General features: G+C 38.1%; 1 protein-coding gene across 4 annotated transcripts in view; it reads left to right on the top strand.

Annotated features, from left to right (window-relative positions):
• The window catches only part of SUPT3H (SPT3 homolog, SAGA and STAGA complex component), a 390182-nt gene that overhangs the window by 279522 nt on the left and 84653 nt on the right, over nt 1-26007 (top strand). For all 4 annotated transcript variants that reach the window (XM_084889815.1, XM_084889814.1, XM_084889816.1 and 1 more), the window contains exons 7-10: nt 14941-15016; nt 20421-20533; nt 21347-21454; nt 24955-25122. In XM_084889815.1, coding sequence (XP_084745941.1) covers nt 14941-15016; nt 20421-20533; nt 21347-21454; nt 24955-25122 — 465 coding nt within the window. The remainder of the gene's footprint in view (nt 1-14940; nt 15017-20420; nt 20534-21346; nt 21455-24954; nt 25123-26007) is intronic.

Genomic DNA, 26007 nt, shown 5'->3' with positions numbered 1-26007 from the left:
TTAAATTCCAGAGGGAAAGAGAAGAAAGGATTTGATTTTAGATTTTTTTTTGTTTTGTTAATCAAAATATCCATCCTGCTACTTAAGAAATTAAAATACTGTTCTATAGAAAGTAAGTACCATCTGGGTTGTGTGTTTTTCCACCTCCTCTAAAAAACACTATGCAAAGAGGGTATGCAAAAGTATCAGGGCATGCTTCATTTAACTATACTTAGGGATACCTGCTGTGATACAGTAGTGTTCTCAAAATTGTATGATCAAATCATTTCATTATATCATGATGTACCAGGAGAGCATCAATGTAAAAGAATTCAAGGAGGATTACTTTTGTGCAATGAAGACTTTTAATGGATTATTTTGGCAAAGTTTAATTTTCATTATGTGGGCTTTTGTCATTCATTTCAATGTTTTCTTTTTCATTCACCAGCAATATTTGAGCAGTCTGGTTGTGAAACCTGTTGCCCCAGTGATAATTGGGGTTATTGTACTCATCTGGCTGGCTAACTAAACTCTGCTGTTCACACTTTCATCCTCACCTGCTCCTCCCAAGGGCAGGCTTCTTTGGAAGAAGATGACCTTCCCAGACATATGAGAGCATGTTCATGTCACTCTAATGTGCTCTCATTTAAAAGCTACAGAGTAATAACACACACACACATTGTACATATTCTCAAAGTGTTTAGCCAATGTATATGTTCCCTTAACATAATTTTCTTAATCATGAATGTCACTCATCACAAAAGAGTATCAAGTCTTCATTATAGCATGATGATTTTTTTTATCTTCTACCAAGCTCAATATGCCTGTCTTCTTTCTGATATTCTCTTTAGACTGCATGATATTATGACCAGAGCATCAACTTTGGGATTAGCCTGGCACACCTAAAATTACAGTTCTATCCCTCTTCTTGTTCACAGTATCCTTGTTACCTTAGACAAGTTACTTCATGTTTTTGAATCTCAGACTCCTTAATTGGATCAGTATCTTACAACTGTTGGGAGGGATTTGTGATGACATATGTAATGTACCTAGCTCAATGGCCAACACTTGTCTTTAAGAAATAGTAACTATCTTTGAAAAAATATTCTTAATAAATGTACAGTATGGCTGAATTCCAATAGATATACATACAAATGGAATTTAGATACACTCATAATGACTACAATCAGAACTAGTCAAAGAAATTATAGCATATATGAGAGATCAAGTTATTGGAATATCTGTCTAACATTGACTGCTAGTATTATCTTCAGGAGGTACTATGTAAGATAATTCTATAACATTTGTCAACTTATATCTTATTAAATAACTTAACCATGTTAGAATACATTTCTAAATCTTATTAAAACTGCATAAAAGCTTAAAGTTTTAGGGTTTTGAGTTCTGTAAAAACTAAGCCTGTTTCTTAACTTCTACAGGTAGAATTTCTTTAGTTTACTGCCATTCTTATAAATCTCTAGAGATATAACATGAAGTATCAATGCCTAGTAAATTATTCAAGGCTGAGGAACATTTTTTTCTGCCAAGGGCCAGATGGATATTTATAAGATCATTCACAGTCCATACAAAATTATCAACTTAGAAATGAGCCTGCTGTATTTGGTCAAGCATTTGATTAACTCACCCCTGGTTTCGTGGCAGGGCCAGACCAAATGCTTTCTTGGGCCTTATAAGGCCCAGGGACCAGACATTCCCCACCCCTGAATGAATTCTTTGGGTAGTACTACTTGGGTAGTACTACTAAAATTTACTTGGGTTATTCTATCTATATCCATATAGAAACTTTTATATTTGAGTAAGGAGTTTTGTTACGGGAGTCAGTGATACAGTGGTTTGGGAATAGTGATCATAAATCTTTCTAGCAATACATCTTACCCTGATGCAAAGCCACACCTGTACTAAACACACCTGACCCTGCTTGGCCTCTTGAGATCAGAAGGATGAGGAGTGTTTGGGGTACTGAGGCTGGGTGAAGAGTACACAGGAACTCTATACTAGTTTTACAAATTTTCTATAAATTAAAATAAGTTTTTAAAAACCACAAAGAGTCACTGAGCTTCAGTTTCTTCATCTAAGGAATGGAGATAATAATAACAGCTGCTCTTTCTACCACACACAGCTGTTGAGAAGATCAACAAGGCAACATACATCAAACTCAAAAATGCTACCATTCTGTTGCTGTGATTCTTCCTCACTTGACTTCACCCTTTTTACCACCTCTGATCTTCCCTTCTTCTCGCTGCCAAAGTTGTCCTCTGCTTCTTTAAAGTTTTTGTGGTTACTTTATTTCAGGTGAAGCACTGCCTCACATCCCCAAGTTACCGAAACAATTCTCCTTTCTTCGTATTTCTTTGTAATCCATTCCACACCCTCTGTGTCATGCCTTCATTAAGCTTTCTTACTTAAGAACTGGGCCTAATGGCTACTGACATTTAATCAAATAACAGTTAGAATACATTTACTCATGAGTAAAGGCTGATTAACATTTGGGCACTGACATCTGAGGAAGGGAATTTCATCATCAAATATCTTAACAGAAACCATTTTGTTAAATAACCATAATTACAGGTTTTGCATTTGTGATTCCAGGGGATTTTGCTATTCTGCATTCTTTGAAGCCCCAGAGGCTGCCCCAGTATTCAGGCTACTTTGAAAGACCCAGTTAAGGAGCCGCCAGGGTTTCTCTGTGAGATAAGTTTCCCCAGCTCTTTATCTTTCAAGGATTTTGAACCCACAATTATTTTCAAGATGATTTCTGTTTTTGTTTATTTTTAATTAGGTAGACTTCTAAAGATAAGAATTGAAAGTAGACATTAATTTTCTGAATGTGTAGACATTTCTGCTGCTTCCTGTTAAGTATTGAGGAATTTGCATTTATTACATTTGAAGCAACAAAATTAGGATAGCAGTTGTATTTCATTATTCTCTGTTGTATTCTCACTATACTCGTATTTGGTCAAGTCTGTTTCTGTTGTGTGTGTTGTTCAAGTGATTAAATTTTGACATTTTCAGGAAATCATGTTCTTTTGTTTTGTGATAACCCGTGCTTTCAGCTAGATCAGTCTCTGTGATTTCTATTGATGAACTTCCTCATTTCTGACTCATGAAAACAACTCAGCTAATCATGAGAAAAGAAACGTCAGTTTTAAAATGATTAAGAACATTCTCTTTAGGGGAACAAACAATTTCATTTGGTTTCTAATCTTAACCCACATGATGTCCAGTTATAAAGGCTTATTTTTCTTTATAATATCTTCCCTTGAGGATTTTTCTAGACTGGTGACTTCATTTCTTCACTGGTACGTAATGTAAGGGACTTCATTGTTCATCTTTTCATAGTGTCATCTTCTTGTTGAATTTTTAAAACGTATGATTCAGATTTACTGTTAAACATCTTTTGACATCTGCATCTCTTTCAGAGTTTGTTTACAGCTGTAATTTCCTGCAATTGAAAATTTCTAAACGAATACCTTCTTAGTTCGAATGCTTAAGGTTCAATATATGAAGAGCCAGTTTTTAAAATATTTTATAAACTGAAAGAGTGAAACTATCAACATATACATACTATAGGTAATGAAGACTATAACTGGTCATTGTAATCTTCCCATGAGCCAGTTATCTCTACAGCCCTAAACATTTCTGGCAGCACTATTGCAGCTTTCACCCAGAGGCAGGATTCTGATTAGAGGTGAGGGCATGTAGGACATGATTACATTTTAAAGAACTCTCTGACTCAGGTGTTGGGATTAGTTGTTCCTTCAGTATCTTATGCTGTGTGTCCCCCATATGAAATGGCCTCTATTTTGAAACCAGACATAAAGGGAGACAGGCAGTGCTGGTTCCTTGAAGGGCTGGTGGTTTTCACTCTGTTCTGCAGTTTTGGGTGTTTCATTGAGGAATACCTGTCAGAGGAGAAAGAAAATTGGAGGCCTCTAATCCCCTTCCCTCACCTCTGTCAGAGTATCTCTGCTTTTGACACTTTCACTTATGAGGTTCATATAGTAAAAAGAGCATAGACTTTGGAGTAAAAGAGACCTGGTTTCAGGTTGCAGCATACCTTACCTGCTTAGCAACCACAGCCAAGTTACTTAATATATCTGAGCCATAGTTTCTTCATTTTAAAAATAGGAATCCTATCTGCAGTATTTCCCTGCAGTTCAGTCCTATCTGTAAGCATTAGAAGAGGTCATGTAAAGGACCATACCAGCATCTGGCACATAGGGTGGAGTTGCCCAGTGTTAGTCCCCTGCCCCTTAGACTCATGGTTCTCATTTGGATATGATTCTTGCCCCCAGGGAACATTTGGCAATGTTTGAAGACAGTTGTGGTTTTCACAAACCAGAGAATAGTAGGCACATGCTCTTGGCTTCTAGTAGGTAGAGGCCAGAGATGCTCTGCTATTTAACACCCTTCTACAGTGCCCAGGACAGTCCCCACAACAAAGAGTTCTTCAGCTCAAGATGTTACGAATGTCAAGATTTAGAAACCCCACCTTAGAGATATTCACTTTATATGATATAGAATGTAGGGGGAAAATAAATGAATTCATTCCACCAATACTTATGCAATTTGTACTGTGTCAAGCTCTGTAAGAGGCTTTGCAGATTTAGAAGTAAATAAAATAGACTTAATTTCTGCCATCAAGGAAGTTACATTCTATTTGGGGAGAACAAGACAATCAACAAATAAATACATAATATAATTGTGGTGGATGGTAGAAAGAGTTATGAAGAAAAATGAAGCAGGATAAGAGTAACTTGGGGGGAGCTGCTGTCCTATATTATAAAGAGGTAATATGCAAATTAACCCTCACACTCTCACAAGATGGTTGTCTACAACCAAGTCAGCAGATGGTTTAGTGAGGAACAACCAAATAACTGAACAGCCGACTGTGTGGGAAAACCAGTTAAAGGCAACCAGGCCGGCATAAGGGGGTAGTTGGCGGCGATTAGGCTGGCAGGGGGTCAGTGATTGGCAAATAGGCCAGCGTGGGGCTGGGGGGGGGAGGAGGGAGGCAGTTAGGGGCAATCAGGCAGGCAGGGAGGTTAGCAATTAGGAGCCAGTGGTCCAGGATTGTGAGAGGGATGTCTGACTGCCAGTTTAGGGCAAGCATTGCCAAATGTTCCCTGGGGGACAGGGCCTAAACTGTCAGTCAGACATCCCCTGAGGGGTCCCGAATTGGAGAGGGTGCAGACTGGGCTGAGGGACCTCCCTGCCCCTGCAGAAATTTCTTGCACCAGGCTTCTAGTTTTATATAAAGTAACCATAAAGCTTCTCAGAAAAAGTGATCTTTGAACAGAGCCCTAAAGAAAGTAAGGGAGCAAGCCAGACAGTGATGTGGAATTAAGATTCTGAACAGAGAGAGGTATGGTAAATGCAAAGGTCTTGGAATAGGAAACTGCTTAGCATTTTCGATGTTGGGTTTTAGTCTATGTTTGAGGAGAAACTATTGAAATTTTTATCATAAATGGTATGGTCCAGTTTTTATTTCTTAAAAGATTATTCTGGCTGTTGTGCAATGTTGGGTAGCAGAAGAGGACAAGTGGACGTAGGACAGTCCATTAGGAGATTATTCAGTTATCCAGAGGAGAGATAGCAGTGATGGCCTAGACCAGAGAAGTAGCAGGGAAGGTGGAAGGAGATGAAGTGGTTAATTCCAGATATATTTTAAAGGTACAGCTGGTTGGACTTGCTTAGAGGGAATAAACTGATAAAGTAATCCTATCTAATAAAAGACTAATACGAAAATTAACCATCACTCTACTCTGCCCACAAGCCACGCCCATCAGCCACGCCCACCAGCCAATCAGAGCGAGTATACACATTAACCCAACCTAGATGGCTGAGGCCACATAGAAAGCAGGAGGGATGCTTGGGTTTCCCAGGTGATAGAAGAAGCCAAGCTTTCTGCACACCCTGGCTGGCCCAGGCCTCTGCTTAAGGCTACAAAGTTTCAATTATAGGAGGTAAATAAATCCCCTGCCTCCATGGAACAAGCAGAAGGCGTGGCTCTGCTCTAGGCTACAAAGTTTCAATTGTAGAAGATACATAAATCCCAGATACCAGGGCCTCCACTTGGGTCGCCAGGGAGCGTGGCCAGCCTGCAAAGCACAACAGGACCCTCGCCCAGCCGCCCCACGCCCCAAAGGAACCCCCACCCTGATCCGGGACACCCTTCAGGGCAAACCAGCCAGCCCCCACCCATGCACCAGGCCTCTATCCTATCTAATAAAAGAGTAATATGCAGAGTGACCATCTCTCCAACACACAAGATCAAGATAGCTGCCCCCATGTGGTCAAAGATCCTGTCCCCATGTGGACACAAGATGGCCACCATAAGATGGCCAGCAGGGGGTGGGGCAGTTGGGAGGGACCAGGCCTGCAAACAGTCAAGCCTGCAGGAGTGGGCAGTTAGGAGTGACAAGGCCAGCAGAGGAGAGAGGTTGGAGGCGACTGGGCCTACAGGGAAGGGCAGTTGGGGGGACCAGGCCTGCAAGGGAGGGCAGTTGGCGTGGTCAAACCTGCAGGGGAGGGCAGGTAGCAGTGAACAGGCTGGCAGAGGAGGAAGTTGGGGGCAAACAGGTTGGCAGGAGAGCAGTTAGACATCAATCAGGATGGCATGGGAGTGGTTAGGGGATGATAAAGGCTGACAGGCAGAAGCAGTTAGGGGCAATCAGAAGGGCAGGCAGGCGAGCAGTTGGGAGCCAACAGTCCTGGATTGTAAGAGGGATGTCCGACTGCTGGGATCGGGCCTAAACGGGCAGTCGAACATTCCTCAAGGGGTCCCAGATTGGAGAGGGTGCAGCTGGGTGGAGGGTGTCCCTCCTCCCCCCCACCCTCCCTCCCCCTCGTGCATGAATTTTGTGCACTGGGCCTCTAGTCTAAGATAAAACTATTTTCAAAGGAAAAAAATTCTTATTGAAAAACTCAGCAGGGCCCTCTCTTGCTCTGTGCAGAGCTCCTTGTATCCTTGAGGAGGATGTAAGAGACCTCTAGGCTGCACTGACAGGCTTCCCCTCAGCAGCATTTTATTTTAAAGGAGCCAGACCTTCCCTGTACCTAAGTAAAGACAGCCTCGGTTCAGTGTGCGTGTTAGACTGCTTGAGAATGTGATCTTGGCTACACCAAAATGGAACGGTCTACAGTCTAACTCAAGAATAAAGAGAAAGTATGAACTGAATTTTGTGTAATAGTGGCTTTCTATACATATTTTTTCGGCAGTATTGTGAAGCTTTACCCTAAATGACCAAAATATTTAACTTATCCTTATATATTTGCTAGACACTGAAGCCATCTCAGCTCATCCGGATATGACAATAACAATGAGAATTTTTAGGAACATTACTCAGAATACCTAAAGAGCTTACACATATTAACCTATTATGTTCACTTTTAGAAATACAGCCAAATGAAAACCACAAGAACGGGTTTCAGTATCCTCAATTAGGAAAATAAAAAAAGATGTCAGTCTTCTATTACTTTAAGAACTAGTTTGGGCAGAAATGCATATAGCTTTTCATATTATTTGCCAGCTTAGTTATTACAGAGCATGTTTGCAGTTTCAGGAGAACATTAGTAAAAATTAGTACTAACACCACATGAGATTGACAGTTAAACTCGGCTTTGGATTGTATGGTACTAGGTTATTGAAAAAAAAAACAAAAAAAAAAAACACGACTCTTTTCTTAGCACACATTCTATCCCAGGACAGGAAATACTTTAGTGCGTATACTTTTCCCCACTACTAGTTTAATAAATCCATATTTAAAATTTTTAAACAGACTTTAATCCAATTTTAAATGTATTTTTATTTAATAAAAATTGTATTTTCCTTATACAACCAATTTATCCTCACTCCTGATAGTTTAAAATGTAGAGAAAAGAAAAAACTTTTATAGTTACATTAATTAATATAGACCCCAAAAATCCAATATTTTGAAACAACTCTGTTATGAACTAATTTCACAAATATTCCTTTGTGTGTTTCGTAATCACTGATGCTTTGTACTTGCTGAGAATTACTCACTTGTTTTTACCACAAAATTCTTTTTAAATCCTTTGAATGTCCTCAAGGACTCCACAGTTGTTTCTTTAGGAAACTTCATATGATTACTCTAATACAGTCTTAATACCTTAGACACACAAAATTGGTAAATTATGAAAATCACTGGGAGAACAAATTAGCACCAATGGAAACCTTTACTGTTTAGGCTAAAAAATATGTTTATTCAGTTATATAATTCAGAGAAAATTCTGAGTCAAATTTAAATAAACATTTGATTTGAAGATTACATCAGTCAGGATTCTGAGCTGACTCGCTCAATATTGCAGTAACATATTCATATTGTCTCTTGAACATCTATCCAAGCATGTGCTCCTCTCTGTGATTTTCTGCCTCTTGATTATTTTTGTGTGTGGACATTTATTTCATGACCTCTGTAAGTCAAGCAACATTAACTCAAGGGGAAAGATTCTTTATTTAAAGTTATTTTCTGATTTTAATTCACTTAAGAAAAAAATTAAAACAGTACTGAAATGTGTAACTGCAAAAGTAAATTTCTGGAACTACCCCCAGAGGTAAATACTATTTAAAGTATAATATATACGCTTCTAAGCATTTGCACACTCATTGTGTGGTGTATCTCTGTGTGTTTAAACATAAGCTGGATCTAGGTGCCTACATTCTAATTAGCAACTTGCTTTTTCCGTTAATACATTCTTACAGCTATAATTTCTTAGGAGGGACAAAAGTAGCACACATAGGAAAGTGCAGGAGAATAATGCTATGTGTAAGAACAAATATGTTTCAGAAGGGAGAAAGCATGTCACCTGGGACCTTCAGGGAAAACTTTCTAGAGGAGGTGGTATCTATCCCAGAAGGGAAAGGCATTGAATTGCCATGCGGGTGGGAGAGGAAATGGCCAGCACAGTAATGAACGAGGGGGGACAGCAATGGGGGGATATGGCAAAGGATGACAGGGAGAAAGCAAAGAAAATGTCACATTTCAGTGAAAATAATGTCTGCCTACCTAGAATGGGTCAAATTATGTAGTAAACCAAGCATTTATATAGTAGACCAAGCATTTAAACTTGAATTTGATAGTGAGAGCCATTTGTTTCTATTTATGATGCAGAGCGTGAGAGTGGTGTGGGATGGAGGTGGGAAAGGTCTCACTGTGTGCAAGGCCTTTTCTCTGTTTCAATTTAACATTGTTGTGCCCAGATGGGCTGGGAACTTAAAAATGTGGAAGGACCCAGCTAGGAACCTGTTGCAGTACTCCAGGCCCAAATGAGAGCTGGGCATTGGCATAGCGGCAGTGAAAGTCCACCGAATGGTTCCAGGGAGACTCGTTTGACTCTTGCGTAGGGGAATCTGCAGTTATGAACTGACCCAGCATCAGAACCGGTATCCTCCTGGGCACTGGGTTGCCTCTGCACAATCTCGGTAAACCCTTAACCTTTCTGCATCTCAGTTCCCTTCTCTTTAAAAAAGATTTTTTTCAGAGAGGAAGGGAGAGGGATAGAGAGCTAGAAACATCTATAAGAGAGAAACATCAATCAGCTGCCTCCTGCACACCCCTGACCAGGGATGTGCCTGCAATCAAGGTACATGCCCTTGACCGGAACTGGACCTGGGACCTTTCAGTCCACAGACCGATGCTGTACCCACTGAGCCAAACTGGCTTCGGCTCAGTTCCCTTCTTTACTGTGCATTGGGGATATGGTTTCTCAGTTTGTTCAGCATTCTGTGATGTTCTGAGTCAAATTTAATGTTCTGAGTTCACTTATCTGTTAGTGTCCTGCTGCCAACAGAGCACCATGTACATGAACACGCATGCCATGCCACAATTCACATGTTGCCAGGTTGCTGGCTACTGCTGCCCACCACTCTTCCATCTGAAGTTTTCAAGTCCAGCAACCATTTCTGTCTAACTTGAAGTAGCTGGTAGGTTACCATTGGCATTTTGCCTTTTCCGTACAGAAAGGACTTTGCATTTCCAATGTAAGACTTCTAAGAGTCATCAAAATAAGATTTTTTTTAAAAAATCTGAGGTAGAAGTGAGAGCAGAGAAACTTTCATCTTGGTTTAAAAGTTATGTTCTGTGATTCAGTATTGCTGAGGAAAGATAAATGTCATGTGTCTTGAAAAGCTGCCAAGAGATATGCCAGCACAGAGCTTCTATAGCCTGCATACGCTGCAGGGAAAGCCTGAGGAGGATGGAAGTGAACTGTGTGCTGGGTAAGTCCTCCGGCCTGGGACACAAGGACACAAACTGGTGCCAGCAGGGCAGACACCGCCTGTCATGCTGAAAGGCTTATTAAAAATACAACCAATTTCACATTAATCAAAATGAAAACTTAAAATCAAAAATTTAAATTAACAAATATATAATAACCGTCTGCTGTGTTCAAGATTAAACAAACACAAATTGTAGTAGGTACTGCATCGTAGAGATATTTGCTTCCCAGTTTTCATTTAGGTAGAACCAAAAAAAAAAGTTCATCTGGCATGGCATTCGCCTTTTTTACAATATTTGCTTACAATAACCAGAAAAGGCTGTAACTTCTTGGTAGTGAGATGAGTGAACAACTAACATATCTTATTCTGGTTTGCATTTTTAAGAGCCATTCCAATTCATGTTAAAAATATTGTCAAGTGTTTAGAAAATTTTAGGAGTAATTCTTTCAAAGGAGTTTTTCTATGTCTGCCCCTATGTGGTAATCCTTTGCCATATGGTACACTAGTGAAGTTCCATTTCAGAAAAACCTCTGAGCGTGTAGCACATTTTTGAGTGCTCAAGAGCACTGCTACTTTAGGTGGTGGGCACACAGCACAATATACAGATTTTATAACCTAGAAACCCACACCTGAAACCTATATGTTGATGTTGACCAATGTCACCCCAATAAATTTAATTAAAGAAAAGAAAGAAAAAGAGGAAAAAGAGCACTGCTGATGCCTAAAGAAGCCATGGAGTGGGTGGAGCTGACAGATGACAACTGGACTCGCAGATATGGGAGCTGACTACCCCAGCGGTGACCTTACATTCATGTGGCAGTCTGAGATCAGAACACTGAGTAATTGGAGAATGTTCAGGATGAATAAACACTATGATAAACTTACTCTGATGATTCAGTGATATACCACAGACTAGGTCATTTAGGACCCACGTTTTACTTTATGAACTGTATGCTTTAAATTAGCTGTTTATCTTAAAGGTTTGATGTCGCTCTATGTAAAGAGTGGGCATTGTTATTCTGATCATGCTGTTTTACTAGGTTTGTGATTTTTACCTCTTGCATTTTTTCCTGAGATTTTTTTAACTGTGGCAGGAGTAAAACAGGACGGCCAGTGTGTGCTTTCATGAGGATTAGAACAGGTCATCTGCACAGAGCAGAGGGAAAGTGGAAATAAGACAACACAGAAAATAAAAGCCAAACTTCATTTAATCGTTGGCCAGAGTCTTGATTTTTTATGGGTCTTTGGTTAAAAAGACTACCTACCCTCTCTGGAATTCATGCAGTTTGATTACTGATATTACAGTTTCTGATTTTAGATCGGCCAACAAGATTTTATATGCATTTCTTTTGCCTCAATCCGTCAATCCATCTGCCCAGTCATTCAGCGAGCCAGCAAACATTTACTGAGGCCCAGTAAATCCAAGCTAAACATTGGCCAATGCTTGATTATAGAAGCAAAACACAGTTACTGTTTTTAAAGAACACAGAATCCATGAAGGTTAGGTATTTCCTTTCTTTCCCAGGACTTAAGGTGATAGTGTAAGGACAAGAGGTAGTGTAAGCAGATGCTGAATGGTGGTAATTCTTCAATATGGCCATATTGGTCTCTCTTTTTTGGTTATTTTAAACAATTGATGGGGAAGAGAGAGGTGTCAGCCTCATCATCCTCATGTCCCAGGTTGTGTCTGATTTCATGCTGAGCTCACTGGACCACTCTCTGAGCAGTGTGCATGCTTTTCCAGGCCGTGACTCACATAGGAAATGATAATATTTTCATGATGCACCAAGGTCAATGGACAAGGCAGCTTTTAGCCAGATACTATCTCTGGGGTCCTGTGCCCCTGCCTTGTGTGGCTCCCAGAAGGTTGAAGAGAAACAGTGACTCCACACACCTGTGGCACCTTTGCAGCATCCAGTACACTGTCAGGTCCATCACAACCTGTGCACTTGGCACTGTGTGATCCCCGGGTTGTGCCTTCTTTGTTGAACTAGGACCCCACTAATTTTATTTTCTCATGAACAGTTTGGGCATGTTAATTAAAGGGGCTACAGAACGTGTTTTAGTAACACAATGAGAATTATTGGAGGTAAAAAGTACTACAGGTTAGAGACAGCTTTTTATAATGAAACTAGCCTGGCTCGGGAATCAGTAGGCCTAGACTTCTGACTTCTCTCTGAACATCAATTTCCTTAAAATGAGAGGATGAAACAAGGTGAAAGTTTAGCCACCCTCTAGCTCTAACATGCCATCATCTTGTATGCCGATAAATCTTTGCTGTTGAGTTAACTGCTTTGCCCTGTTAGCTGTGTGCTAGGCACTTAGTGAATGGCAGCTTCATGGGACTCTGGAGATCTAAGGTTACTGCTTAGGTGACAGAGGAATTGAAATCAAACTAAGATGCTGATTGAAGAAAAGAGAACAGACACTGAAGACAGTGTGGAAAAGGAATGAAACTAGCTGTAATTGTTGAAAGGCTTTTAGTGTCTCTTAACTGTAGTCAGATGATAGGCTTTGCGGCTCAGAATCTTCCAGCTAGCCACACACCTCAATTACAGCTGGCAGCCCGGCAGCCTTCACCTCTTAGAATAAGTACTCCCACTCCCAATTCTAGAAATCCTTACTGCTGGGACATCAGTGACCTAAGCATAGTTGTAAAAGTCAAATCTTGATTATTCAACTTGGTAGAAGAAAAGTTCATCTTAAGGATCCCGTTCGAAACTTTGTCTTTTTCATGCTTATCTAAGCCCTTTCTGTCCAGCATGTGTTGAGTGGATGAGGCTGCCTAATTGGAAAGTTGCAAAGAAGACCAATAGTAATGCTAGCTAATTACTATTTAAAAGACTAGCTATGTTACAGTGGTAGCCATTTTCCCTGATTCAGACTAAACTGGCAGCACTTGTTCATTCTGTCAATGTTTGTTTATTTATCATGCCAGATATTTTCTAGAAATTCAAACCTGAGAAGTTCCTGCTATAGTCAAACTCAGACAGACAGACAGGCAGAGTATTATCAGCTTTCGAAGTTTTAATAAACACAATAGTAATTAATTTATGTTCAAAACACAAAAATTAGCCCATCCTTCCTGTTCTCGAGTAACAAAAAAATGTTGTTTTAGATACATTTAAAAAGGACAAAACTAAATCATGCATTCACATATCAAAAAATACTTCTAAGTACATAAAAATTCACCAAGTGTTATATCCTTAAGGACCATGATGTTTCGTATCCACACACGAGGATGCATACATATGTGTGTGTGTGTGTGTGTGTGTGTGTGTGTGTGTGTGTGTGTGCGCATGCGCGCGCGCATGTGTGTAATATTTACTTGCATGTGCTCAAAAAGGATACTTGAACTACAGGATAAATAAACAAGTCTTGGTTTGTGTCAGTGCATATATGTGTTTGTGGGGGGCAGGGATTAGAAAGAAAAGAAAAAAGAGAGGGAGGGAAGGAAGAGAAAGAAGGGGGAAAGTATTCAGTGGTCTTAGAAGGAACTACAGTAGTTAATAAATGTTAACTTGCCTCCCACAACCCCATGTATATCTTTTCTGTATTGAGCCAAAACTAGTGTACCATTCCTCATCCCATCAACTGATATATCATTGGAGTTAAGGTGATCACTCCCCCTAATCAAATGAAATGAAAAACAGAATAATTTTAGTTTTAAAAGATATAAAAATATCCACAGACATTGTAAGTGGTATTTATGTACTCCAACAACTATGATAAAGAAAACTTGCTGAAAGTCCTTCCAAAGCAGAAAATAAATTAAAATCTCAGGGAATTTTTTTCCTTTGCTGGCTAGAAATTCATTCCAAAAAGTACCAGCCTGTCTCATTTCAAAATGCTTCCCTTGCCAAGGAAGCGGAAGCGGTCGTATTCTTTCCCACCAAACTGTGGGGGAATTATAATTATCCTACCTCGTGTGGGACAATGAAGCAGCAAACATCTGCTCTACTGAATAAGAAACCCACGAGTGAAGCTATACCAAACTGTGAGTCATACCTGGACTCGGATGAAAGGATTTGTGTTGTGTTTACCTTTTTCTTTATTTTCTTTGCAATTTAAAATATGGATTTGTTAGCTCTGGCTCCATGTTCTAACTGAAGGGAAATCTATGGACCCCATTTGTTGACTCCTATTTAATATTTAAAAATCCCAGCTTCAGGGCAGATGGACCGTAATCATTAATAATTTTCCTATGTGACTGGTTATTGTCTTCTCACAGTTTTCTTTCTTTCTTTTCTTCTTTCTTTCTTTTCTTCTTTCTTTCTTTTCTTCTTTCTTTCTTCCTTCCTTCCTTCCTTCCTTCCTTCCTTCCTTCCTTCCTTCCTTCCTTCCTTTCTTTTTTTCCTTTTTGCTTTCTTTCTTTCTTTTCCTTAATTAAAGAAGGGTATACTTTAGAAAATTTAGAAGTGCACAATCTGAGAAGTGAGGTCCTTTGGTTTCTTCTTCCACTATAATGGCAATAACAGATTAGTGGAAAATGGTATTTTATACTTTATTTCCAAAAGAAACAAGCTTCAAAACTGTTACTTTTAACTTTATGTGTCACGGTATTTTGGGCAGTGCTAATCTATTGCCAAGGGGAAGGCAAAGAACATGGAACTTCAATTCTAAGTTTTAGCTGTGAAAACATATACAATAGTCCAGTTGCTTTCAAAGTATTTTTGTGCCTTTTTATTTTTATCTATTAGAGAGCAGAAAGACAAACTCGAATTATGGATTCAGCCCAATATGCAGAATTCTGTGAAAGTCGACAATTGAGTTTCTGTAAGTAAGCCTTTAACTTTACTTCATTATATGTTTAAGAGAGTGTGTGTTACAGATATAGCAAAGTATGACACAATCTGTTCCTTGGAAATTGGTGAATTTAATATATGCATAGTTATAACTGCTACAGAAACAGCCTCCGCATTGTTGGGGAGCCTATAAAAGATTTTACCCCACTTTACTGTTTTGCAATTAATAGTAGTAAGAGATTTTAAAGGGTCTGAGTAATACACAGAGAGCTATGTTAATTATTCACATAGGTTTTAGTCAGAAAAATTCCTTTGTCTTAATATTCCCATCTTTCATTTCAGTTTCTTAGTCATATTTACTCTACTATTGCTGATTGTACTTGATCCATAATGGACTCTCTTGGTACAGTCATGACATTTAAAAGCCTTTTATACATATTAATAGATACCAAATTTTCCATTTATTTACGCATACTCATATTGCCACAGGACAGACCCATGGTCTCTTCCATCTTTGTCCCTGTTAGCCAAGTTTCTTTATTTGTGCTCTTGTAATACTGACCTGGTGGTAAATTAGTCCTGTCCTGACAATGCACACAGGCTTATTACAAGTACATTAAGGCCCATGATAAATAGGGGGCTCAATTGTGTAGCAAAACATCCTCCCAGTAACAGTTCAGTGATGACTAAGACCCTCGGGGTAAAGGTCAAAGAGTAAGTGTGATGAAAAGTCCAGTTAAAAATCTGACAAAGTAGCACATGACCCTGGTTTGAGGGATTATACACACAATGGTGTCTTTAAACAAAGCGCTATTATGTGGTCACAATAACAACGTATTTGAGTTGGAAAAAGAAAATGAGAGCTTCATTTATAGATCATAAAGTGCAAATAAATGACACATTTCAAATAGTGCCGCATGTAAATGTCAGTAAAATATAGGAAAACATGTTCTTGAAGATTTTTTTTCCTAACTAAATATACTTTGCAGTCTGACTAACAATTTGGCATCATACATCTGTGAAGCATTAAGTAAATGACACTTCAGATCATGGCAATTTCAGCAAATGAAAGGTTTTTGTATTGTAATTTTTAGGTTTAAAAATGGCATTCAAGTCTTTTATAAATATAAATCTCCAGTTTATAAAGTAACATTTAGTGCTATTGAACTATTTTTTAAAAACATATTTTAAATTTAATTCACTTAAAGGAACAGAAGTGCTATTTTCACATTAAAACATATAGTCATTGAAGTGTTCTAATACATTGTTTGTTTGATAATTAGAGTTTTAATGACTCCACTTTTTTTGTTTGTAATTGAATAATAGACTGTATCAGGTTAAAAGTTAATATATTTTCTTTCTTTACAAAATGATTATAGAATAAACAATATATTATGCTTAATTTTTTTTTTTAATTTAAAGAAGAGAGACGAGGGCCTTTAGAAATGTTTCTTTATATGTTATCCGCGAGTGCTTCATTATGAAACCGTAGTGGAAGAATCTGTTTTATATGCCACAGTGCTGTGATTGGGAATGCTGAATCCAAGGGGCCAGCAAATTCAGAGCTGATACCCACACTGATGAGACTATTGGACACTGATAAACTACTGGGACACAGGAAGTGTGATAGATATGTCCTCTTAAGTAGTTAATCATAGCATTCATGAATTGGGACTACTGCTGTGTTTTATCTATTTTTCTCTCTCTTTAAAATATTGTTTTGATTGATCTTAAGAGAGAAGAAGGAAAGGAGGGAGGGAAGGAAGGAAGGAGGGACATTGATGTGAGAGAGAAACATAGATCTGTTGCCTGCTGCATGCAACATGGGTATGAGCCCTGATGGGGAATCAAACCTGCCACATTTTGGTGTACAGGACAATGCTGCAACCAACTGAGTCACGCCGGCCAGGGTTACTGGTGAATTTTAAGAAAACAAGTCTATAGCTATACAGGCTGAGGTTAAGTTGTAGAATTGGGATACTGGTCAAATTCACTAGTCTTGTTTTATATTTATATGTCAATAGTTGTTTTCCTTGAAGTCTTTTAAAGTCTGATATTAATTTTAATTACAAAACTTTAATTCAGTTAAATCTTTTCCCAATTTCTTTCTTTCATCCTTTTGTTTAATATGTTGATTTTGTAAACAAATATCTAGGTTTTCTTTTTTAGATAATCTAAGGGTCTCTTTGTATTTTACTTGATTATTTTAATTCAGAAGTAATTATAATCTGGGTTTATATATGCTGTCTTGTTTTGTCTTTTAAATTTACTGTGCTTTTTTATTTACTTTTCTTCCTTTTCTAAAACCATCTGTCAGCTGACTCCTGCATGCCCCCTACTGGGGATCGAGCCTGCAACCCAGCCATGTGCCCTGACTGGGGATTGAATTGGTGATCTCTTGGTTTATAAGTTGATACTCAGCCACTGAGCCACACCAGCTGGGCTTTTCCTCATTGAAATGATAGTTTAGTTGGGTAGAAAATTATAGACTAGTAGTTATTTGTTAAAACATGATTCCATTGTCTTTTAGCCTGCATTGTTGGTAAGAATTCTATCTACTTATTCTATATTTTCCCTGAGGGAGAAACTAAGAGAATGAAGATGTATTACTTTCAGACCCTCTGGTATATGGGGAAATGTAAAGGCTAGCAATTGTAGTTGACCAATGAATATTTATAGAAGGAAAGAAAGAAAGAACCTCAACTATAAAAAAATCCCAGGGAAAACCATGCCCTCTAAGGAAGACTCTTTTCGAGTAACTCAAAGAACAGTGATTTTAAAGAGATTAAAGTTGTAGGAGAATTTCCAGAGTGACCTAATCATTACAGAGGCTCTGTGGGAAGGATCAAGAATGAAAAGACAAGTGAGAAGGGATGAGCTCGAAATAATAGAATAGTATTCAGGGAGGAGAAAATAGAGAATTGGGAGAAAGTTGAGTTTTGCTAGTGATCTAGTGATGATTGATAAGAAAGATAAAAAATGTATGAGGACTAACTTCAAATTTTTATGTGAAATTATTATATAAGGTTGTCCAGCATGGCCTGAAAACCCAGGTAGTACGAGAAAGCTAATAATCCTAAGAACTTTTCAGGATTCTATTTAAATGTTGATTAGTGTCCAGGGTTGCCTTTTCTCCTCATATATTGAGAAGAGGGGTGAAGAAGAAGGAACTCATCCATTCTGATACCCCATCACTTCCTGGTGGAGACAAACTATCATGATTCAGAGCACCTGTGCTTCCTTTTCTGGAACCAACAATACCCCGAGAGGGTCCATCTCTGTGCACTTTTGCTCCAAGTGACAGGGAGGGAATTAGCTCAGAACATCTTCATCTGCTGCTGGAATAGCAGTTACCCAAGTGGGTGTATGGGGCCCCTATGGCTATTTTATATGTATAAAAAGGTTTGTAGCCTATTCTTCCATTGAAGAAATATCTTTCATTTGTTTGGTGTTTATTCTTTTATTAATTTTTCCTAGAAATATTTATTGTGAGTCTGCTAATGCCAAGCACTGTTCTGGGTGCTGGGGATATAATGGTGGACACATGATTCATGTCCCTGTATTCTCGGTGCTTAAAATCTAGAGAGAAAAAGCTGTTGCTTAGGTGAACAGATCTGATGGAATACTAAGAACTATTCTTTCTCTCACTTTTAAAATAAAATTTTTAGAGCATGTCACAAGATATATGTCTCTGTGTTTTGAACAATCTGTCAGAGGGAGAAATGAATAAGGTACATTTTATTGATCTTGCCAAATTGCTGCCTGTTAACTTCAGAAATATTCCGCATATGTTAAACAAGTGTTTGTGAGCTATTGCAGCTTACTAGTTAGATGGAATGTTGCATGTCAGAGAGTATTTGGAAGATTGGTTACTTTAGGGAGATAGCTTTAAGGGGGATTACCATATTTCTGCCACAGTTGACAACTTTGCATGTGTGCTTCGATAGTAGGACTTAAGGTCTTCTGTGATTTATTTAGGAAAAAACTCTTCTATATGTGGAATCCATGAAGACTGTATCTGTGAGGATCAAAACATCATGCTTTGAGTTACTGTTAAGTGTTTTATAGACCTGTGGGACCAGATTAATCAAAAGAGTAATTGTTGGGGTTTTTTAAAGATGATTATGTTATAGACATGATAAAGTCTTCATTATCAATCTTTTCTCTCTAGGATAATAGTTAAATTAGTAATATCTAATGAAGGCCCTGTATCTAGTTAGACTTTGCTTAGCACTGTGGCACTTTAGCAAGGTTTTATGGAAGGTTCCCTGTGTACTTGATTGTTAGATATACTGAGAGATAGACCCATGGTGTTTGCCCACAAAGAACTTATAATATGGCTTGAGAAACTATAGGCAGACATGAAAAGATAGCTGGTAAGTGTTCAGTTAATGACTAGAGTGGGGAACCATATCTTTGGTCTGTGTGGGCAGGATTCATATGAATAAAGAATGATAGAAGGACAATCTATGGATGGAAATGAAAGGATTATACACAGAGAAATTATACTCAAGGCCAGGTGACATTTTCATAGGGAATAATTTAAAGGCAGGTTGGATCAGTCCAGATGGTTTTGAGAATCGGGTTTAAGAATTTGGACATCTTTGTAACAAGGAAAATATAACCACAGTATTAGATCAGGCCAGATATCAGTTTATTCTATTTAATTCTAAATTTGCTACCTTAAGCCTATTCTAATATGAGACATATGCTGAAAGGTATTATAAGTACAATTTCTGTACATTCCTTTTTTCATCACAGGTTTTTATTTTTCCTTGCAGATTCCCCCCCTCCCCGCGACAATAATAAGTTAAAGTTATGGCAAGCAAGTAACTCTTCTGACTATTATAACATAAGCTACTGTTAACTGAAAACTTTCTAACATATTGGGAAAAGTGCTAAACATTAAGTGGGTTTGATTACTATGTTATATATCATGAATACAAAATAAAGAACCCAATGCATGAGAAATTTCTTAGGGCTAGAATATGTAGATTAATAAAACTTTAAAAACATTGTATATTGTATGCATTATCCTCCATATGCAATTTTCAAGAGACATTTTTCACGTTGTGATAGTATTAAAATAGTTAAAGACCTAGCTGGTTTGGCACACTGGACATTGTATCGGCATGTGGACCAAAGGGTCCTGGGTTCGATTCTGGTCAAGGTCACATACCTTTGTTGCAGGCTCTGGCAGGGGTGGGGAGGGTTGGGGGAGAAAGGAGGAATGGTCATTTGGGAAGCAGCCAATCAATGTGTTTCTCTCACATAGATGTTTCTCTTTGTCTTTTCCTCTCTTTCACTCTCTCTAAAAGGTCAATAGAAACATAACCTTAGGTGAGGATTAAACCGCCCCCCCCCCCCAAAAAAAAAAAAAAAAGTATTTCAAAAATTTTCTATACTTGTTTTTGTTGTTGTTTTTTATTGGCTAGCCAAAAAAGCCTCCAAATTTCGGGACTGGTTGGACTGTAGCAGTATGGAGATAAAACCCGATGTTATGGCTATGGAAATTTTGGCATATTTAGCGTATGAAACTGTGGCACAGGTAAGAATTCTAATCTGTCATATCAGCCCTTACATGGCTGCTTTCTCCTTAACCCCATCCGTGATCAGTTCTTACTCCATCTGCTGCTCCACCAGGGATGAGAACTGTAATGAGTTCTGTGACAGTCTTATCATTTTCAGAGATTTAGTTCAATTGAGTTTTTTTGCATCTTCAGCTCTGTTGGTGGTTAGGGTAAAAGTGACTATTTCATGCAGCCTTATTCCAACTAGAAATGAAACCTTACATAGTTTTTCTCAGTATTGAATTCCAAGCACATATCTGCCATGTTTAGAGATTATTTTTGATCTTCAAATACTTTTCTAAATATGTTCAATCTACTTGAATGGGTGCAAAAAAATCTGAGTCTAGACTCCATCCTCTAACATGGTCTTTAGACCACAAGCATCTACATCTCCTTGGTTCTTGTTTAAGATGTAAATTTCTATATTACACCCCAGAGCAGACCTAGTGTATTAGAGTATGAGGGCTTTGTATAATTTCAATATTGAAACTATTCTCTGAAAAGCAGCATCTGCCTGAAGCCCGGAAATCTGTATTTTAAAATGATTGTTTAGTGATTCTGAAATAAAGTGTGTGACCCACTCCTCTGAGAGGTTAGAACATATCATTTCTGTTCAGGGAAGTTTGTGTGCCAGCCAATGGAAGCATGTGCTCATGTCCACAGTACAGAATTTTAGGCGGACAGTATTCTCAATAACATTTGGAATGTACTGCTTTTTGGTTTGCCACTTCAGTGACATAGATTATTATTTCAAGTTTTCTGACTTTGTTTCCATTGCTCTGATCTCCTAGTTAGTAGATCTGGCTCTTCTTGTGAGACAGGACATGGTAACCAAGGCGGGAGACCCATTCAGCCACGCCATTTCGGCGACCTTCATTCAGTATCACAGCTCTGCTGAGGTAAGTATCGAAAAATCTGTCTGACACATCTATGGATTTTTTTCTCATGTCCAGTATTTATACAAATAGTTATTTGGAAAAGATTATGTTGGAACTTATGGCCTTTACTCAAAGAATCTTAAGGCAGTCAACATTCAAACAAATATTTATTGAGAACCTGCTATGTGCCTGGTCCTAACAACCACTTAATACTATGAACCTTTTCACCTTTTCCTTATTTAGCTTTCCCAGCCCTTCAATTAAAGAGAGATAGTTATAGGGCATTTCTCATTTCCATGGGAGATGAACCACTGGTTTTGGTAATTGAATAACGTTGAAAAGAGTTATTTATCTATTTGTGCCTCACAGATGAGAGGATTATTAGTCATGTAATATTAATTCCTGGCATTTGTTGATAATTTTACATTCTAGTTATTGAACCATCTCTAAATATGGGTTTACAGAAACACAGCTCCATGCGTCCTTTGGTGTAGATTGGCCCTATCCTGTGAGGATCACATCTCTTCTGATCCAGTTTCTCTTCTGAGATCCCCACCTGTGGGGACTTAGTCTTCAGGCCAACTTTAAGGCTTTGTATAATTTCGGTACAAAAAATATTCTCTGTAAAGCAGCCTGAGCCTAAAAACCAGAAATGTTATATCATCCAATGAGTAAATTCACTAATATTTGACCTTTTTCACTAGCAGTATATTCATATAATTGAGTCTAAGAACCATAGAGAGGGCAGCACAGAGGTTAGGTTAACATCTACATTTATAATTGTGAAATAAGCTGTAGATCAAGTTGGGTGAAACATATAACCTAAAAATAGATGAATCCCTTTGATAATTTGATGAAAACTATAAGCCTTTTCCTCATAAACACATTTGCAGATTTTGTATACAATTTCAGGGTGTTCAAAGACCCTCGGAAACCATTCTATGAATCTAAGCGGTCTGGGAGCACTCCCAAGTTTAAGTAACTCTGCTCTAAGGTACCTGATAGATCCATGATTATATACCTCGTGTGGCTATACAGCATATTATTACAGGCCAAAACTTTGACATCTTTTTATGCTCCTTAAAGAATCATATTGGCTTGGAATCCAAATAGGAATTAAAATGTTTATACCTATTAAAAATACTTTTTTTCTTGGGAAAGGACATACATCATTATCAGTCAGCACACTTTTAAAGTCCCTAAAGATTACCCAGTTGATTAAACACTATTTGTTTATGTTACAAGCCCAAATTATGATGTCAAAGAACGCCTTTTAAAAGGTCTTTGGTACATGTTCTCTTTATGCATATGCGTACAAGTATGCTTTTCATTAACATCACACAAATTTGTTGTTAACATTTCTAATTGAAGAAATGTACAGTGAACATAACAAGCCTAGTTTTCTCTTAACATTCAAGGGATTGCTTGCATGGCTAGGAACGTTCTTTATTTCTCCCCTTTCTTGGTTCTCCAGGGTGGCCAAGCAGCCCTGGGCAACTGCTCAGCAACCACAGCCGCTGTTCCCAGCTCCCCAGCAGTTAGAAAAATGGTCTATGTGTGCTGGGTTCCTGGGCTCTCTGGGAGGTACGAGCAGTAGTTTCAGAAATCATCCTGACTAAATATGTTAGTTCAGCCCCAAACTTTCTCTTGCCCGCCAGACACCCATTAACCTATGTGACTGGTAGTCAGAATGAATCTTCAGGGGGACGGGAAGTATTCAGAGGCTGGTCACCTCACTAAACACAAAGAGAATGGCCACTCTAAAGTCAGAGTCTTATTCATCACCTTTACAAATCAGCAACCAACAGCAAGGACCTGTTGGACTTAACCTCAAACTCTGGAGACTGATATGATCTCTGTTCAGGGAGGTAAAACAAACAAGGAAAGTAATGAACAAGCAAACAAACACAGTTCAAGATAGCATATGCTAATTTCCAAATGGGGCATAGACAGTGTGAAGGTAAAAACCATTTCCTAATTACAATCAAAGAAGACTTCAAAGAGGAAGCTGGGTGTTGAAGGAGAGATAGGACTTTGATGAGACTGTACAAATGGGGAGAATACTCTGCCTCAGAGGCAGTATCAGTATAATTGTACAAGGAAAGAAAAATCTCTGATTAAAATATTCAAGGAAAGGATTCATTGGGAAGGGGTAGTAAAAGTCAGATTAGAAAATTAAGGCCTTAGACACTTAGTTATTAAGGAAGTGTTGAAGTTTTCTTGGTTAAAGCATCATGAGCTCAAATAGGTGTTTTTAGAAGATCCAAGTGGAGGTGCTATGTACAGTGGATTGGGATTGGAAATTTAAGGCATGAATTTAATATAAAATGCTTTCAATTTTAATGATTATCATTTCTTAAGCATTAAGTGTTATAAATAACTGAGCTATTTAAGATTGGGTTTCTCATATTGATTTTGCAAGTTTAATATTAATTCAACCTAATTTTCTATATATTTTTTTCTAGCATATGGCTAATGCACAGGAAGCAATAATTTTTAGAGCTATCTTGTTTTTCCTAAGAACAATTTATGCTAGATTAGCTTTACCCTTCCTAATTGATAATGTTTCTAGGCATGTAGATCAAAGAAACCAATATCTGAATTTCAGCAAAATATTTTGCAACATTTTAGCATAATTTTTTTTTTAATTATAGAGAAGTGTAGGCGAGTAGATAGTATGGTTAGTATCGATATGTATGGTTGATGGGATGACAGGTTATTAGTACCATATGTAAAAAAGACAGAGACTTTTATTTACCTATAAATTTCTTAGGAGCCAATATTATGATTTACATTAAGGAAGCTTTCTTTGTTTGGTTTTAGTGTTTAGGCACCATCTTATAGGGTGGACGCTGACACACAGTGGAAGATGTCTAAGGAGAGTTAACAGGGAGTAAAGGAAGCTGAAAACATGTACCAGTGGTTGAAGGAACCTGAGATGTTTGGCCTGTAGAAAAGGCTGTGAAGTAGAGTGGTTTTTAAATATTTGAAGTACTTCTAAATGTAAGAGAGAATAGACTGACAGTCATAGCCAATGGAACCAGATAGATAGGGATTTCTGAAAGAAGGAAGGAATTAGATGTGGAAGGAGCTAGAGGTATCAACCGTGACCCTGAGACACTGGGAGAGGGCTGGTCAACACTGAAACAAAAAAAAATGTCTGAAAGGTGTCCAGTTTGGGAGGGGGACAAGTTTAGAGGTTCCTTTTGAAACATGTAAGTTTTAAATGTTAACAGAACTTCCAGGTAGAAATGTCTGTATCTGACAAAACCCACAGAAAATTTAGAAGCTGTATCTGAGGACTCCTTATTATACCTAAATGATTAGACAGATTATAAGTGAAGATATTTAGACATTTTGGGGGCAAGATAGAGGCACCATTTCTGTGAACATGATAATAATAAGTTGTATTTGTATATTTGTAAGCTTCAACTAGTGTTAAATTCATGAGATACTAAACAAAATCAAATGTTAGTAGAAGTCCTGGTCACTTGATTTCAAAGCCATATCTCTTTGGGCAGGGATCTTGCATGAAGTCCTACCCAGACTCCCCTGAGAATACACCACCTCCTACACCAACAGCTCCATCCTCTGGACCACAGCATGCAGGGAAAGCCTCAGCAGGGTCCCTTGGAAATGGAAATGCTGGACAAGACTCAGCTAAAACCAAGCAAAGGAAAAGAAAAAAGGTCAGTGATTTTTTTTTCCTCCTTCCTCCCCCCCAGAGAGGAGAAAGCCTTGTTGAGTTCTTTTCAGAGATAGGGAAAATGTGCTGTTTTTCTCATAATTCTTTTTTTTTTTTTTTTTTTTTTTTTAGAGATCACTTTATTTTATTGATTTTTTACAGAGAGGAAGGGAGAGGGATAGAGAGCTAGAAACATCGATGAGAGAGAGACATCGATCAACTGCCTCCTGCACACCCTCCACTGGGGATGTGCCCGCAACCAATGTACATGCCCTTAACCAGAATCGAACCTGGGACCTTTCAGTCCTCAGACCACCATTCTATCCACTGAGCCAAACCTGTTTTGGCTAATTTAAATTTTTAGAAGCAGCCAATTTATACTTAATCATACTTAATAACTTCTATTCAAACTTTAACAGCTTTCTTCTGGATAAAGCAAGATATTGAAAAATTTAACATTTTATTTTAAAATTTCAAACATACAAAAGTTGAAAGACTTGTAGAATGAATACCATATATCTGCCATCTAGATTCTACAATTAACATTTTACTATATTTACTATGTTAACCATATATTTACATTTACTATATCTATTCATCTAATTGTTCCTTTATGTATCCATCAGTTCAATTTTTTTGATACATTGCAAAGACAGCTGCAGACATCAATGCATTTCATGCCTAAATGCTTCATTATGTATAATTTGTTTATGGTTCTTTTTTAAAGGTAAAACATATACATAGTGAACCACTCAGTTCTTAAGTATGCCACTTGATGAATTTTAAGAAATATGTAAGACTGTTGTTTTTTAAGCCCTTTCAAAGGTATAAAACAGTACCACCAATTCAGAAAGTTTCTACATTCCTCATACCAGTCAATATTTGCCAT

Source organism: Pipistrellus hanaki (assembly GCF_964339955.1).
Source record: "Pipistrellus hanaki genome assembly, chromosome: 7".
NCBI lineage: Eukaryota > Metazoa > Chordata > Mammalia > Chiroptera > Vespertilionidae > Pipistrellus > Pipistrellus hanaki.
The sequence above is the reverse complement of the archived record's forward strand: the minus strand, read 5'-3'. Positions and strand labels throughout refer to the sequence as shown.